This window comes from Rana temporaria, chromosome 1 (genome assembly GCF_905171775.1).
Source record: "Rana temporaria chromosome 1, aRanTem1.1, whole genome shotgun sequence".
Taxonomy (NCBI): Eukaryota; Metazoa; Chordata; class Amphibia; order Anura; family Ranidae; genus Rana; species Rana temporaria.
The window spans coordinates 49989780-50004245 of record NC_053489.1 but is presented as its reverse complement, the minus strand read 5'-3'; the positions used below and the strand labels follow the sequence as shown (position 1 = coordinate 50004245).

The 14466-nt window shown below is 45.2% G+C and overlaps 1 protein-coding gene across 1 annotated transcript in view; it reads left to right on the top strand.

Moving 5' to 3' along the window:
• The window catches only part of ALPK2 (alpha kinase 2), a 124195-nt gene that overhangs the window by 22847 nt on the left and 86882 nt on the right, over window positions 1-14466 (top strand). The window contains exon 2 of the mRNA XM_040337738.1: window positions 14078-14225. Coding sequence (XP_040193672.1) covers window positions 14078-14225 — 148 coding nt within the window. The remainder of the gene's footprint in view (window positions 1-14077; window positions 14226-14466) is intronic.

The following is a 14466-nucleotide window of genomic DNA, read 5'->3' as shown; positions in this document are numbered from 1 at the left end:
AGGTCAGCGCGATTTCAGGCGCTACTTGATAGACACACATACATACATAGATGTCTATTGAAGTCGCACCTGAAATCGGCATAAGTAGTACAGAAACTACTTTTGTAAATCGGTGTCGCACTGATTGGAATAGTGGAATTGCCTCCAATAGGCTGCGACTTTTCATGCGATTTGATCTCTTCAAACCTTTGGATGAGAATGTATAAAAATCGATCGTCTGACCATTCGATGGTACCTTCAAAAACTTGACCAATTTTGAATTATTTTTCATTGAGTACTGTATGTCAATGTCTCCATTTTCATAGAATGAACGTTCTACTTCCGGATTAATTGTGAAAAGTGCGCAATAAACTAGTGAGTTGTCTAATCTGGGAGCAAATTCAATGATTAGAAAGCCAGCCGATGCCATTCGATTCAACCAAAATTTTCCTTTCTTGTCCTTTTGCCTTTTTTTTCTCTGGCTCTGGTCAATCATCCCCCTAAGGCCCCTTTCAGACTGGGGCGGGAGCTGCGGTGGCGGTATAACGCCGCTAAAAATAGCGGCGCTATACCGCCGGAATTGCCGCGGGTATCAGCCGCTAGCGGTGCGGTATTAACCCCCGCTAGCGGCCGATAAAGAGTTAATATCGCCCGCAATGCGCCTCTATAGAGGCGCATTGCGGGCGGTATTGCCGCGGTTCCCATTGTTTTCAATGGGAAGGAGCGGTGAAGGAGCGGTATACATGCCGCTCCTCTCACCGCTCCAAAGATGCTGCTGACAGGAGATTTTTTTGTCTCCCGCCAGCGCATCGCCTCAGTGTGAAAGCCCTCGGGCTTTCACATTGAGTCTGCAGTGCAGGAGTTTTTCAGGCGGGATAGCAGCGCTATTTTTAGCGCTTTACCGCCTGAAAAACTCCTCAATGTGAAAGGGGCCTAACTCTTAAGCCTCGTACACACGACCGAGGAACCCGACGGGCGAAACACATCGTTTTCCTCGTCGAGTTCCTTGTTAGGCTGTCGAGGAACTCGACAAGTCAAGTTTCTCCATTCCCGTCGAGGAAATAGAGAACTTGCTCTCTTTTTGGCTCGTCGAGTTTCTCGACAGTTTCCTCGACGAAAATGTACACACGACCGGTTTCCTCGGCAAAAAAAATCTCCCAGCAAGTTTCTTGCTGGTTTTTGCCGAGAAACTCGGTCGTGTGTACGAGGCTTTAGGTATTCCAATTATCATTCTAAAAAAAAAAAATTCAAAACAATTCTACAGGTGTAAGGGCAGCAGTTATACTGCGGCAGGTTGGCTACGCTGGACGAACCGTCGTAGTTGTACGTCGGTCGCTTTAAGTGGGCTAGCAGGCGCACGCCACCCCCTCCCGCTGCATCGCGGGGGTGCCGATGCTCGTGACTTTTGGTCGCAATGACTGCCGGCCGCGAGCGATCTCCTGGGCACGAGAGGCAGAAAATGGACGTATGTGTGTAAACACACACATCCCTGTCCTGTGAACTGAGGAAAGACAGATCGTGAGTTCCTAATAGCAAGGAACCACGATCTGTAATTTCCTCTAGGTCAGTCCCCTCCCCCCACAGTTAGAACACACCTAGGCGACACAGTTAACCCCTTAATCGCACCCTAGTGTAAACCCCTTCCCCGCCAGTGAAATTTTTACTGTAATCAGTGCATTTTTATACCACTGATCGCTGTATAAATGCCAATGGTCCCAAAAATGTGTCAAAAGTGTCCGATGTGTCCGCCATAATGTCGCAGTCCTGATAAAAATAACTTTTGCGCAAACCAATCAATATACACTTATTGCGATTTTTTTTTATTTTTTTACCAAAAATATGTAAAAGAATACATATCGGCCTAAACTAAGTAAAAATGTGTATTATAGAAAAAAGTACAAAACATTGGGCCGGATTCAGAAAGAGATACGACGGCGTATCTCCTGATACGCCGTTGTATCTCTGAGTCCGGCCGGTCGTATCTATGCGACTGATTCAGAGAATCAGTTACGCATAGATCTCCCTAAGATCCGCCAGGTGTAAGTGTCTTACACCGTCGGATCTTAGGCTGCAATTCCAGGCTGGCCGCTAGGTGGCGCTTCCATATGTTTTACGCGAGGAATATGCAAATGAGGATTTACGGGGAGATACCCGGCGCTTTTTTTTTTACGTTGTTTGCGTTCGGCTTTTTCCGGCGTATAGTTACCCCTGCTATATGAGGCGTAGCTAATGTTAAGTATGGCCGTCGTTCCCACGCCGAGTTTTGAAATTTTACGTTGTTTGCGTAAGTCGTTCGCGAATACGGATGGACGTAATTTACGTTCACGTCGAAAGCATGATGATTTGCCGACGTCATTTGGAGCATGCGCACTGGGATTCAGTCGCGGCCGGCGCATGCGCAGTTCGTTCGGCGCGGGGACGCGCTTGATTTAAATGTTACACGCCCCCTACCCGCGGAATTTGAATTCCGCCGGGGGATTTACGCTACGCCGGCTCAATTTTACAGGCAAGTGCTTTGTGAATAAAGCACTTGCGCTGGCGTAACGTAAATGAGATACGTTACGCCAGCAGAAAGATCCGCTGATCTTTCTGAATCTGGCCCATTGGGTTTTTTTTTTTCTTCAAAATTGTCACTCTTCTTTTGTTTATAGCGTAAAAAATAAAAACTGCAGAGGTGATCAAATAACACCAAAAAAAAGCTCTATTAGTGAGAAAAAAAGAGACGCCAATTTTGTTTGGGGACAGCGTCGCACGACCGCGCTATTGTCAGTTAAAGCGACGCAGTGCCGCATCGCAAAAAATGGCCCGGTCATTGGGGCAGCCAATTCTTCCGGGGCTGAAGTGGTTAAGTTTCTAGGGAGGCTTCGGAATTAAGGAAGGTGGGACCAAGTCAGACCTGGACAGATGAAGCCATCTGTTGGCACAGCGCTGACTTATTAGCACTTGTGTATGGACTGTGTATATAGAAAGCCTTGTGTTGTGGGTGTGAGAGGTTTGTACGTCTTACCAGCACACAAGCGCCAAGCACATGTATGGTTTGCTATTTTCAGATCTCTTGTAATACAATCCTTGTAGGCTCCAGAGCCGTCCTTTTCTTTTGCTGGTGTGCAAGTCCTAACTAAATATGTTTACTATAATCAGAATCTCTGGAGATCTACAGTTTAGGATCCCTTTACACAAGCGTCATCAGTTCCACCAAGAAAAGGCTTCATGCACATGGACACACAGGCGCCTTACAGCGTGCAGAGCGCGTGCACAGCCTGCGTAATGACAACCCTCTTGTATTTTATTGTAACTGTACTGTCTACCTTTATTGGTGCTATATAAATCCTGTTTAATATTAATAATAAGTTCTGGGGCCGCTGCTGTCATGTACAGTCACCCATTGAGATGTATTAGAAGTGGCAGCACATGTAGTGGGCTGGCTGGGGGTTGCGTAAAGCATTTCATTGGGCAGCTCTATGCAGGAGCCGGTCCAGGGAATGTCATTATTCAGGTTCTGCAAGCTGTACGGCCGAAATGATTTTATAAATGCTTTCATGAGACAGTAAGCCACACACCCACCCACCTTTACCACCACCCATTAACTTACTAAATAACCACAGACACATTCTTATTTTGGCAAATATTTGGACGCGGTACCTTTATTGATTTTAATCATCTTAAATAACTTATTTTATTCAATGAATTTATCAAATTATCAAATTCCTGCCCAGTTATCAGAACACGAAATCCGGGTGACCCAACCACATAAAAGGTACACGTGACTTCAGCTGCTGATCCGGTCCAGGGGGGGGGAGGAAATAAGCCCCCACTGCAGCTGCCCTTTATAGGCTGTTCCAGACTTCCAGCACCCTCCCTGCGATCCCATTGGACCTCCAGAACCTGCAAATAACTTAAAGAGATAGTCATCCTTAGGGGCCTTTCACACGGACGGATAGAATGGTGCTTTTAGCTGCGGATTTTACTGCAGCTAGAAGCACACAATGCTTTTCTATGACATCATTCACACACTACGGTTACCGACGGTTTTGTTCCCCGCGGTTTTGTGCGGATAGAAAAAATGTATCTCAATGTGTCCAGCTGCGAAATCCCGCAGCTATCGGCACATAACCGCAGGTAATCGCAGTGCACTGTGTCAGCTGCATTTAGTATGAATCTTGAGGGGGAACTCCATGCCAAATTTCAAATAAAAAACCGGCATGGGTTCCCCCTACAGGAGCATACCAGGCCCTTGGGTCTGCTATGGATTTTAAGGGGAACCCCTGTACGCCGAAAAAACAGCGCGGGGTTCCCCCCAAAATCCATACCAGACCCGTATCCGAGTAGCAGCCCGGCTGGTCAGGAAAGGGGTGGGGACGAGCGAGCGCCCCCCTCCTTAACTGTGCCAGGCCGCATGCCCTCAACATGGGGTAGGTAGGTAGGTGCTTTGAGGCAGGGGGGCGCTCTGTGGCTCCCCCACCCCAAAGCACCTGTCCCCATGTTGATGAGGACAGGGCCTCTTCCCGACAACCCTGGCCGTTGGTTGTCGGGGTCTGCGGGAGGGGAGCTTATCGGAATCTGGGAGCCCCCTTTAATAAGGGGGCCCCCAGATGTCGGCCCCCCACCCTGGGTGAATAAGTAAGGGGTACATTGTACCCCTACCCATTCACCTGGCGGAAAAAATATGTAAAAAAAAAACACTACACAGGGTTATTAAAGTAATTTATTAGTCAGCTCCGGTGCCCCCTCTCTTCTTTAGCTCTTTTACGAGGGGTGGCTGCTTCTTTGATGTCTTCTGGGGGGGGGGGGTTTGCAGGTCTTCACCGCCGTCTGGTTCTCTTCCGCCGGGGGGGGGGGGGGGCGCTTTCTTCTTTAGCTCTTTTACAGCGGCCCCCTCCCGGGCTTCTCCTTGGACGTCTTCGGCGGGGGGTGCCCGGGCTTCTGTCGCCTTCTGCCTTCTTCTCTTCTTCTTCGATGTTGACACGTCGCTTCCTCCCGCTGTAATGCCGTGTGCGCGGCTCGCACCGATTTATATAGGCCTCTTATGACCTCACAGTCCCATCATGTGTGTCCTGTGCCTATATACATTTGCTAATAGGTGTTCACATCTCAGAAAGTTGGGAGGTAAGGATATGTAGTTCATCTCAGGGTCAAGCAGGAAAAGGTGAATATGTTTACATATACATACCTCCCAACTTTTTGAGATGGGACTCCTATTAACAAAAGTATGCAGGCCCCTTAAAGTAGAATTATATATAAAAACTTGTTTTACCACCACTATTCCTTTTATATTGGCTTTTTAAATTTACAGATTCAGCAATTTAGAAATAGGATGAAAGGTTTAGCACTGGGAAATACTTTTTGAAAGATAAAAAATGCATTTTATATACAACTATATACTGTAGATCTGACCAAAATGAGGGACAAATGTGGGGATGACAGAGGGACAGAGAGACTTTGTTCCAAATCAGGGACAGTCGCAGTCCCTCGAAATCAGTTGGGAGCTATGCATATACAAGGGGAGCATCATAGGCGTGTGCACAGGGTGTGCCAGGTGTGCCTAGGCACACCCATATCATTCTGTGCAGCATAGATTCCCCCTACTGCCCTAGCCCCCTTCCTCCCGCTCCGCAGCTGGCTTCCCTCCCCTCCTCTGACAGCGGCTGTTGCTGCAGGGATGTTTTAGGGTGAATGGGGAAAGGGGCCTGTAAATATGTAATTTACTGACTCCTTCACTTTTTGAATGAACACAGTGAGCGATTGGTAGTCTGTGTTTGAGCTTTGGGGTGCACACCCTAATGCAATAGGCTGCGCACACCAATGGGGAGCATGAATGTAGCCACCCTAGAACAGAAAGTCTGGGAACAGCAAAAAAAAATCTTTCATTTGAGAAATGAAACAAAGGAAGAAAAAGATAGAAAGTACATTCTACTTTCCCTCTGTCCTAATACAAAGCATGTTCACACGTGACATGACAGGCATAAACACGCATGCATTAATGTGAATGGACCCTAAAACTTCCCATGTGGCCTTCCACTAGAAGTCCTGGGTGATAATACAGAGTAGAAGTAAGTGATCCATAGTCATATAAGGTCTGGTACAATAGTTTCCATATGGTGACATCGCTGCGGCACCATATGTGACTAAGTGCCACCTGACCTGGCAGTCCAGTCTCCTTTGAAACAAACAACGTTCAGCTTTTATTGCATGTTGTGAAACAAGACGCTTTCAAAGTGAAGCTATTCTAGAGAACTTAATCAAAGTAGTGACTGCACCTGCTTACGCCATCAGTTGTGACTTTCCACTGAACAAGCACTGTGCATGAGAACATGGAAAGGGTCTATTTTTACTGGTGACAAACCTGCTTACCGAGGGAGGTGGGCAGATGCAAGGAAACTAATGCATAGGGGCAAAATAGACAACAAAGTGCCTGTTTTCACCCTTAATAGTTTAGGGAGAGCCTTTCCAAACAGTGCATTTCATTTATACATAGCTCCCAACTGTCCCTGATTTCGAGGGACTGTCCCTGATTTCGAGCAATGTCCCTCTTTCCTCCTCATTTGTCCCTCATTTTGGTCTGATCAATATAGTTGTATATAAAATGCACCTTTTATCTTTCAAAAAGTGTTTCTCAGTGCTAAACCTTTCACCTGATTTCTAAATTGCTGCATTTGTAAATTTTAAGAGCCAATATAAAGGAATGGTAGTGGTTAAAAAAAAGTCCTTGCGTTTACAGAATTGCCCATTTTATAGACCATAAGGGGATAAGACAGCCCAACTACTTTAACTGGTTGCCGACCAGCCGCCGTCGTTTTACGGCGGCAGGTCGGCTCCCCTGCGCGAGATCCCGTAGCTATACGTCGGCTCTCGCGCAGGCCACTAGGGGCGCCTCCGCTCTCCCCGACTCCCCTGCGCGTGCCCGGCAGGCGCGATCGCCACCGGGCACACGCGATTACTCGTTACAGAGCGAGGAACGGGAGCTGTGTGTGTAAACACACAGCTCCCGGTCCTGTCAGGGAGAGAAATGCTGATCTTCTGTTCATACAATGTATGAACAGCGATCAGTCATTTCCCCATGTTAGTCTACCCCCCCCACAGTTAGAACACACCCAGGGAACATACTTAACCCCCTAGTGTTAACCCCTTCACTGCCAGTGGCATTTTTATAGTAATCCAATGCATTTTTATAGCACTGATCGCTATAAAAATGCCAATGGTCCCAAAAATGTGTCAAAAGTGTCCGAAGTGTCCGCCATAATGTCGCAGTACCAAAAAAAAGTACGAGTAAAAAAAATAATAATAATAAAAATGCCATAAAAATACCCCCTATTTTGTAAACGCTATAACTTTTGCGCAAACCAATCAATAAACGCTTATTGCGTTTTTTTTTACGAAAAATATGTAGAAGAATACGTATCTGCCTAAACATTTTTTTATATATATATTTTTGGGGGATATTTATTATAGCAAAAAGTAAAAAATATAAATTTTTTTCAAAATTGTCGCTCTACTTTTGTTTATAGCGCAAAAACTAAAAACCGCAGAGGTGATCAAATACCACCAAAAGAGGCTCTATTTGTGGGGAAAAAAGGACGCCAATTTTGTTTGGGAGCCACGTCGCACGACCGCGCAATTGTCAGTTAAAGCGACGCAGTGCCGAATCGCAAAAAGTGCTCTGGTCTTTGACCAGCAATATGGTCCGGGGGTTAAGTGGTTAAGGAGACTTTATAAATGCCCCCCACAAAGACCTTTTGTCTATACCAAATTGTACACTTTCTACGAACCTTACAGAGGGAGGGGGTAGACATCACCACTAGGACACTCTTTGACAACAGATGTGTGAAGGAGCCAGAATCAAGAGGAGGGATCACGGAATTATATGTTCAACACTTGGGGTACAAAACCCGCCTACCAGATAGTGTGGGAGGCGGACCTAGGAGAGACAATTGAGGAGGAGGTGTGGACGAAATGGTCGACCATGGTGCACAAAGGCATACTAAACACCTCATTGGTGGATGCAAATTATAAAGTGCTATCACGTTGGTATCTTGTTCCTACAAAACGGGCAAAAAATATATCCTGGTTCATCCTACCTATGCTTTAGAGCAGAGGTCTCCAAACTTTCTAAACAAAGGGCCAATTTACTGTGCTCCAGACTTTAGGGGGGCCATACTGTGGCCATTGGGAGTACAACATGTCCCAGCATCAGTGGAATAAACAATCCCCCATCATTGGTGTCAGTGGGCGGAATTGTGCCCCATCATTGGTGTCATTGGACCCCATCGTTGGTATTGGGAGGAATTGTGCCTCATCATTGGTCCCCATCGTTGGTATTGGGATGAATTGTTCCTCATCATTGGCAGCATAGTGGTGTAGTGAGTAGCACTTTCACCTAGCAGCAAAAGGGTCGCTGGTTCGAATCCCAACCACGACACCATCTGCTTGGAGTTTGCATGTTCTCCCTGTGTCTGCGTGGGTTTCCTCTGGGTACTCCGGTTTCCTCCCAAACTCCAAAGACATGCTGGTAGGCTAATTGGATCCTGGCCAAATTGGCCCAGTATATATATGTATATATGTGTGTACGACTGTGTGTCCCAAGCGTATCAAGATCCTACAGGGGTAAAATGACCGCACAAGCCAGGAAGACACTGGCTGCAAAAAGCGCCTAGAGGCGATTCAGTTTGCATGTGTAGCGCTATACATGTCATTCATTCATCATTGGGCCGCATCGTTGGTATTGGAAGGAATTGTGCCTCATCATTGGTGTCACTGGGCACCATCATTGGTGTTATTGAGAGGAATTGTGCCCCATCATTGGTGTCATTGGGTCCCATCGTTGGTGTCCTTAGGAGGAACTGTTCTCCACCGTTGATGTCACTTGCATGAATTCTGCCCTTTATTGTTGTCAGTGAATAAAATAGCACCCCAAGGGCCACATAAAAGCAAGCAAAGGGCCACATGCGGCCCCCGGGCTGCAGTTTGGAGACCACTGCTTTAGAGGATGTGGACAGGAAGGAGATATGTACCATATCTGATGGTCTTGTCCCAAGGTCTGACGGTTCTGGATTAGAATGTTCAACCTAATCTACTCAGTGACCGGACAAAATATATCTAGAAGGGCTAAAACTGGGTTGTTTAGTGACATCCCGGAAGGGATACCCAGACATTTACGTACTCTCATATTCTTCATTCTTTTAGCGGCTAAAGTAACCATTGCACGTGCATGGAAAACGCCTGTAATTATTATTGCCATGGTGAAACACAAGATATCATGGATTATGATCAATGAAAAACTGACTAGGTTTGAAAAAGTGTGGAATCCCTGGATCGCTTATCTCCAGGCTCCTTGAGGGTGTGGCGGGTTTGTGGGGGGGGGGGGGGTTACCGGTGTGAAGGAACATATCTAACTCTGCTCCTTCTTGATTCCTTATGCCGCGTACACACGATCATTTTTCGGCATGAAAAAAACTTTGTTTTTAAAAAACGTCATTTAAAATGATCGTGTGTGGGCTACACATAATTTTTCAGGTTCTGAAAAACGACAAAAAAAAAATTCGAACATGCTGCATTTTTTTAACTTCGTTTTAAACGATGACGGTTATTTGGGTTGTAAAAAATGATCGTGTGCTCAGAAGCAAGTTATGAGACAGGAGCGCTCGTTCTGGTAAAACTATCGTTCATAATGGAGTAAGCACATTCATCACGCTGTAACAGACAGAAAAGCGCGAATCGTCTTTTACCAACACGGAATCGGCTAAAGCAGCCCAAAGGGGAATGGAACTTCCCCTTTATAGTGCCGTCGTACGTGTTGTACGTCACCGCGCTTTTCTAGATCATTTTTTAAAAACGATGGTGTGTAGGCAACGTCGTTTTAATGATGAAGTTGGGAAAACGTCGTTTTTTTTCATGCTTAAAAATGATCGTGTGTACACGGCATTAGAATTTTTTTTTCCTCTTTCTCTTTTCTCTTTCTTTCTTCTTTTCTTTCCTTCCCATTTTTGAATTGTTTTGCTATCAGTTCCATAATGTCAAGTCGAAAATGTTTTGGGTAGGATGCTGCCAGGAGACAATAAAGTCTCTTAAAGCGGTAGTTCCCCCTCCAAAAATTCTTTACCCTTAGTCTGATGCTCATTTTGTCTAGGGTAATCGGCTAGTTGTTTTAAAATCGATGCTGTACTTACCGTTGTAGAGAGCGATCTTCTCCGCCGCTTCCGGGTATGGTCTTCGGGTATGGGCGTTCCTTCTTGATTGACAGTCTTCCGACAGGCTTCCGACGGTCGAATCCATCGCGTCACGTTTTTCCGAAGTAGCCGAACGTCGGTGCGCAGGTGCCGTATAGAGCCGCGCCGACGTTCGGCTTCTTTCGGCAACTCGTGACGCGATGGATGCGACCGTCGGAAGCCTGTCAATCAAGAAGGAACGCCCAGTCCCGCAGCCCATACCCGGAAGCGGCGGAGAAGATCTATCTCTACAACGGTAAGTACAGCGTCGATTTTAAAACAACTAGCCGATTCCCCTAGACAAAATGAGCATCAGACTAAGGGTAAAACATTTTTGGAGGGGGAACCACCGCTTTAACCTACGCTACATTCTTGATTACTATGTTTTAGTGATGTTTATTAGGTTGAGAACGCTGATCTTATCAGATGCAGCATCCTAGTTGTAACTATTACATGACTATTATTTGAACGTGAACGTTTGTATGTTGACTTAAAGTGGAGGTTCACCCAAAAAAATTAAATTTTAACATTACATTCAGTCGAGTTGTCCTAATGACAATCGGCTGGTTTTTTTTACCGTACATACGGTATTTTCACCACCGCTTCCGGATATCTTGTCTGCGGGACTGGGCGTTCCTATCTGATTGACAGGCTTCCGACCGTCGCATACTGCGCGTCACGAGTTGCCGAAAGAAGCCGAACGTCGGTGCGCAGGCGCCGTATAGAGCCGCACCGACGTTCGGCTTCTTTCGGCAACTCGTGACGCGCAGTATGCGACGGTCGGAAGCCTATCAATCAGATAGAAATACCCAGTCCCGCAGACGACATACCCGGAAGCAGCAGAGAAAATACGGTATGTACGAAAAAAAAAACAAAAAAACAGCCGATTGTCATTAGGACAACTCGGCTGAATGTAATGTTAAAAATGTATTTTTGGGTGAACCCCCGCTTTAAACTTGTAATAAAAAAACATTGAAACAAAAAAAAAGTCCTTGCGGATTTAATTAACTTTTTTTTGGGTTAATTCTCCTTTTAAGGGGGTGTGGCAGAGGGCATGTCCTATGCCTACACACGTTTGTTAGTAGGTGTCCCTCATTCCCATCTCAAAATATTGGGAGGTGTGATTTATAGGGGAATGTGGTGAGTAAGTGTTCTGTTCATTTGTTATACAGTATAGGTAGCAACCCTGCTGTAAGAGTGGGGAGACTAGCAAATTTAGTTTGCTGGGCACTAGCTTGCCCAGGGCAGTTTGTAACTTTTCACATGGCTCTTCTCTGACTTCAGGGTTGCTCGTGTTCTCTGCTGCTGCCACCAGGTGTCACTGCCACTTAGGGCAATAGTCATGGGGGCGGTAATAACCTTGGACTATGAATATTTATTTCACCCCTGGCCAACCACTATGAGGTTCATTCATTGCCAGTGCATACCTCCCAACTTTTTGAGATAGGAATGAGGGACACCTATCAGCAAAAGTATGCAGGCATAGGACACACCCCTTGCCACGCCCACTTAAAGGAGAATTGTACAAAAAAAACAAGATTGGTTAAACCCACAAGTACTTTTTTTACCACTATTATTCCTTTATATTGGCTATAAGGTTTAGCACTGGGAAACATGAGAGGTCTTTCAGAAGCAGACTCAATTAGCATGTCACTAGCCAGGGCTAATCATAGAAATGAGTCACTATTGACTGGTTGGGTCACAATTAACCAACAACTTGCAATCTCTCAAGATCCTGCAATATGAACTATCAGTGATGTCCCCTGTCCTGTAATTTAGGATATAATTTCTTAGTCACCCTATGGCCCTATCGGACATAAGGTGACCCTAGACATAAGACTCCTTGGTGACGCCGGTACAGGAGTACCCCTCATCCTTACAAAGTCTCTGTTTGTCCCGGGTCATTCCTTTACACTTCTTGATAGATAAAAAGTTAATTTTATATACAACTATATAGATCAGACCAAAATGAGGGACAAATGAGTAGGAATGAGGGACAGAGGGACATTGCTCCAAATCAGGGACAGTAGGGAGCTATGCCAGTGGTGCATGCTGGTAGAGAATATACATATTTGGCGGGTAGTCTGGTAAGTGCCCTGGTGTTCACAGAAGGGGCAGCGAGGGGGGAGGCATTTAGAGGAACCAATTCCATCCATTTTTAATCCTGCAACTGCTGAAAGCCTGCTTCTCCTCCCCTCCCTCCTGCAGGCATTCATCAGCTCCAGGAGGAATATTTAGGGGATCAGTTAATCCTCTGCAGAAATCATAATCTTCTATAAATACATACAAATTATGAAGCAATATACAGTATACATTCGATATATTTTTTAAGAAGTTGTGTGATAATAAAGTTTATATGCTGTTTTTCGATGGTCCCAGCAGCCTCATTATTTATAGTCTATGTATTATGAGTAGACTGTTGCCAGGGGCGAGGATCGCATGAGACATCCTTTCCTCTCCAGAGGACAGTTATCGAGTAACCAGTGGGCGCTTCAGGAGTGCCCACTGGTTACATAGTGTAGATGTGGCTGGCAGCTGTAGGGTTTGGCTCCCACTGTGCTCCACCTTCAGCAGGCGTGGGGTGAACTTTTATGTGTGGCCCACTCAGCTCCTTTGCCAGACAAGAAAGATTGAGAACCAGCATCTCCTCACGTTGTGCAATGTATGGGCACAGTGGCCCTCCTCTTGGGGTCTGTGTACACCACACATATTGCACCCATGGATAATATTCCACTATGTGGGGCCCTTTTGTGATGTCAGTGGCTGCACTTGAGGCTCGTCATATCAAGTAAGTTGACCACCACTGTTCTAATGCCACGTACACGCGGTCGGAATTTCCGAGCTTTTGGTCGAAAATTCTGACCGTGTGTAGGCTCCATCAGACTTTTTCTGTCGGAATTTCCGACAGCAATAATTTAAGAGCTGGTTCTCAAATTCTCCAATGGGAAAAGTTCTTGCCGGAAATTCTAATCTTCTGTATGCAATTCCGACGCGGGAAAAAAAACACGCATGCTCCGAATCAATTCGACGCATGCTCGGAATCATTGAACTTAATTTTTCTCGGCTCGTTGTAGTGTTGTATGTCACCGCGTTCTTGACGGTCGAAATTTGGTGTGACCGTGTGTATGCAACACTAGTTTGAGCGAAAATTCAGTCTAAAAAAATATTATTATGCACCACGTTGTGTTGGTCTATCACATAAAATCCCAATAAAATACTTTTATGTATTTAGTTGTAACATAACAAAATGTGGAAAATTTCAAGGGGTATGAATACTTTTTTCAAGGCATTGTACATATTTAAGGTATGTAGCGCCACTCTGTGTAAGCCCTGGTTCACACTGGGTACGATTTGGAACGATTTGAGATGCGATTTGACATGTCAAATCGCATCTTAAATCGGCGGCATTTGCCGGCAATGGCACTGTCCTAATCAGTGCGACGCCGCATCTGCGATTTCAAAAAGTAGTTCCTGTACTACTTTTTGCGATTTCGGGCCGCGATTTACATTAAATTGCAGCCGAAATCGCGGCAAAATTGCGGCCGCGAAATCGCGGTAAAATCGCGCATTTTACCGCGATTTTGAATTCGATTTTGAATTCGCAGCAGTGTGAACCTAGGCTAAAGGATACTTCTTTAACAGCTGAATAGAGTTTTTACAATGGGAAAATGCGTTGCAACCACACGTCTAGAGATTGGCTTGTGGTTGCAGCCCTATTCACCAGAATGGGTTGGTTTGGTTGTAGTATTGTCAGTTTCACAACATATGTACAGTAAAAAATAAATAAAAAAAATGATATATATATATATATATATATATATATATATATATATATATATATATATATATATATATATATATATATATTTTCCTAATTTGTATTATTTTGTTTACAGCCCCCAAAATCCTACATGGCATCCAAGCTGAGATGTTTCCTGATCGCTCTGGAAACCTGAAGCTCTTTTGTCACTTTGGGGACATCCATGCTGATTCCACTATCACTTGGACTAAGGACTCGAAGTTGCTAGCTCGAATGCATAGAAGGTGAGTGCAACTCTTTGTACATTGGTTAAAAAAAAATTGAAAATTAGCATTTTTTAATTCATTAATTCATTATAGTGTAAAATTATTTTGGCAGGTTACTTTATCTGCTTGGTGAACTGTGGCATACCCACATGCACCATTCATGACTAAGGCAGTGCAGATACTGTATGTAGCGCTACCCCCGCAGGAGCCGCTGGTTGTTTGTGGGATCGGCGTATTGAGTTACCTTGCAGGGTGTCTA